At 62.8% G+C, this 2,135-nt stretch overlaps 1 protein-coding gene across 1 annotated transcript in view; it reads left to right on the forward strand.

Moving 5' to 3' along the window:
- Positions 1 to 2,132, forward strand: part of LOC122190944 (synaptic vesicle glycoprotein 2A-like) — a gene marked incomplete at its 3' end in the record, with an annotated part of 7,334 nt that extends 5,202 nt beyond the window's left edge. The window contains exons 8-10 of the mRNA XM_042891099.1: positions 772 to 936; positions 1,754 to 1,887; positions 1,986 to 2,132. Of these exons, the coding sequence (XP_042747033.1) occupies positions 772 to 936; positions 1,754 to 1,887; positions 1,986 to 2,132 (446 nt within the window). The remainder of the gene's footprint in view (positions 1 to 771; positions 937 to 1,753; positions 1,888 to 1,985) is intronic.
- Positions 2,133 to 2,135: the final 3 nt, after the last annotated feature.

Below are 2,135 nucleotides of genomic sequence, written 5' to 3' on the forward strand. Positions count from 1 at the left end.
GGCTGGGGGAGATGGGGTGGATACAGGAGAGATGGGATGGGGCTGGGGGAGATGGGGTGGGCACAGGAGAGAGGGGATGGGGCTGGGGGAGATGGGGTGGGTACAGGAGCAACGGAACTGGAATGGGAATGGGGCTGGAGGTGAAGGGATGGAGAGAGGAGTGATGGGATGGGGCTGGAGGCAATGGGACAGGACTGGGGGCATTGGGATGGGGCTGGAAATGAGGCTGGGAGCAATGGGATGGGGCTGGGGGCATTGAGATGGGAATGGGAGTGATGGAAGTGGACTGGGAATGGGGCTGATGGCATTGGGATGGGGACAGGGACACTGGGATGAGGTTGATGGCACTGGGATCGGGCTGGTGGTGCTGGTGTGGGGGCTGATGGCGTTGGGATGGGGGCGCAGGGATGAGACTGATGGCACTGGGATGGAACTGGTGGTACTGGTGTGGGGATGGGGGCACTGGGATGGGGCTGATGGCATTGGGATGGGGACAGGGACGCTGGGATGGGGCTGATGGCATTGGCATCTAGTGGTACTGGTATGGCACCAATGGGATTGGGATGGGATTGGTCACCCAGGATAGGGGGGGGAGCTCTGGGCTGGGGCCGATGGCGGCGGTCTGAAGGTGGGTGACAACAGCACGGGACTGGGACTGGTGGGAGGGGGCCGATGGCAATGGGATGGGGGTAGGCAGCATCAGAATGGAGCCGGTGCCACTGGGACAGAGATGGGTGCAGGGTGCCAGGCTCAGCTCCTCTCGCCCCACAGTTACTACGGGCTGACGGTGTGGTTCCCAGACATGATCAAGCACCTGCAGAACATCGAGTACGCGTCACGCACCAAGCTCTTCACCCGCGAGAAGGTCCGGCACTTCACCTTCAACTTCACCCTGGAGAACCAGATCCACCAGGGCGGGGAGTACTTCAATGACAAGTGGGTGGTGGGGGCAGTGGGACGGGGCTGGGAGCGCTGCGATGGGGCTGGGGGCGCTGCGATGGGAACAGGAGCAATGAGATGGGGGCTGGGGGCATTGGAACAGAGCTGGGGGCGTTGGGATGGGGCTGTGGGGGCATTGGGGCAGGGCTGGAGGCATTGGGATGGGGATGGGGCCTCTGGGAGGGTGCTGGGGGCATTGCAATGAGGGTAGAAGCATTAGGACAGGGCTGGGGGCGTTGGGATGGGGCTGGAAGCATTGGGATGGGATTGGGGACATTGGGGCAGGGCTGGGGGCGTTGGGATGGGAATGGGGCCTCGGGGATGGCGCTGGGGGCACTGCAATGAGGGTAGAGGCATTAGGACTGGGCTGGGGCTTTGGGATGGGGCTGGAAGCATTGGGACAGAATTGGGGACATTGGGGCAGGGCTGGGGGGCATTGGGATGGGTTGGGGACTTTGGGATGGTGCTGGGGGCATTGCAATGAGGGTAGAGGCATTGGGACGGGGCTGGGGGCTTTGGGATGGGGCTGGAGGCACTGGGGTGGAAACAGGAGCAGTGAGATGAGGCTGGGTGCACTGCGATGGGGGCGTTGGGATGGGGTCGGTGGCAGCCATACAGGGTCTGTGGCACTGGGACGGGGCTGGGAGCACTGGGATGGAAACAGGAGCAATGGGACGATGGTGGGGGTGTCAGGATGGAGCCGATGGTAGCAGTATGGGGTGAGTGGCACCGGGACAGGGCTGGTGGCGTTGGGTCGGGGGTGGTGGTGCCCACATGGGGCTGATGGCTGTGTCCCCCCCTTCCCCCCCCCCAGGTTCATTGGGCTGAAGATGAAGTCGGTGACGTTCGAGGACTCGCTGTTTGAGGATTGCTACTTCGAGGACATCACCTCCAGCAACACCTTCTTCAAGAACTGCACCTTCATCTCCACCATCTTCTACAACACAGGTTTGGGTCGAGGGGAGCGGAAGCGAGGTGGGAGAGGGGCAGATGGGAGCAGGGAGGGCAGCCTCCAAAGCCCCCCCCCTCCGCCTGCCTCCCCCCAGACCTCTTCGAGTACAAGTTCATCAACAGCCGCCTGCTGAACAGCACCTTCCTGCACAACAAGGAGGGCTGCCAGCTGGACTTCAGCGACGACAACAACGCCTACATGATCTACTTTGTCAGCTTCCTGGGCACCCTGGCCGTGCTGCCCG

This window comes from Lagopus leucura, unplaced genomic scaffold, assembly GCF_019238085.1.
Source record: "Lagopus leucura isolate 7727_CA_CO unplaced genomic scaffold, USGS_WTPT01 34608-0_obj-0_obj, whole genome shotgun sequence".
In the NCBI taxonomy this organism is placed as follows: domain Eukaryota; kingdom Metazoa; phylum Chordata; class Aves; order Galliformes; family Phasianidae; genus Lagopus; species Lagopus leucura.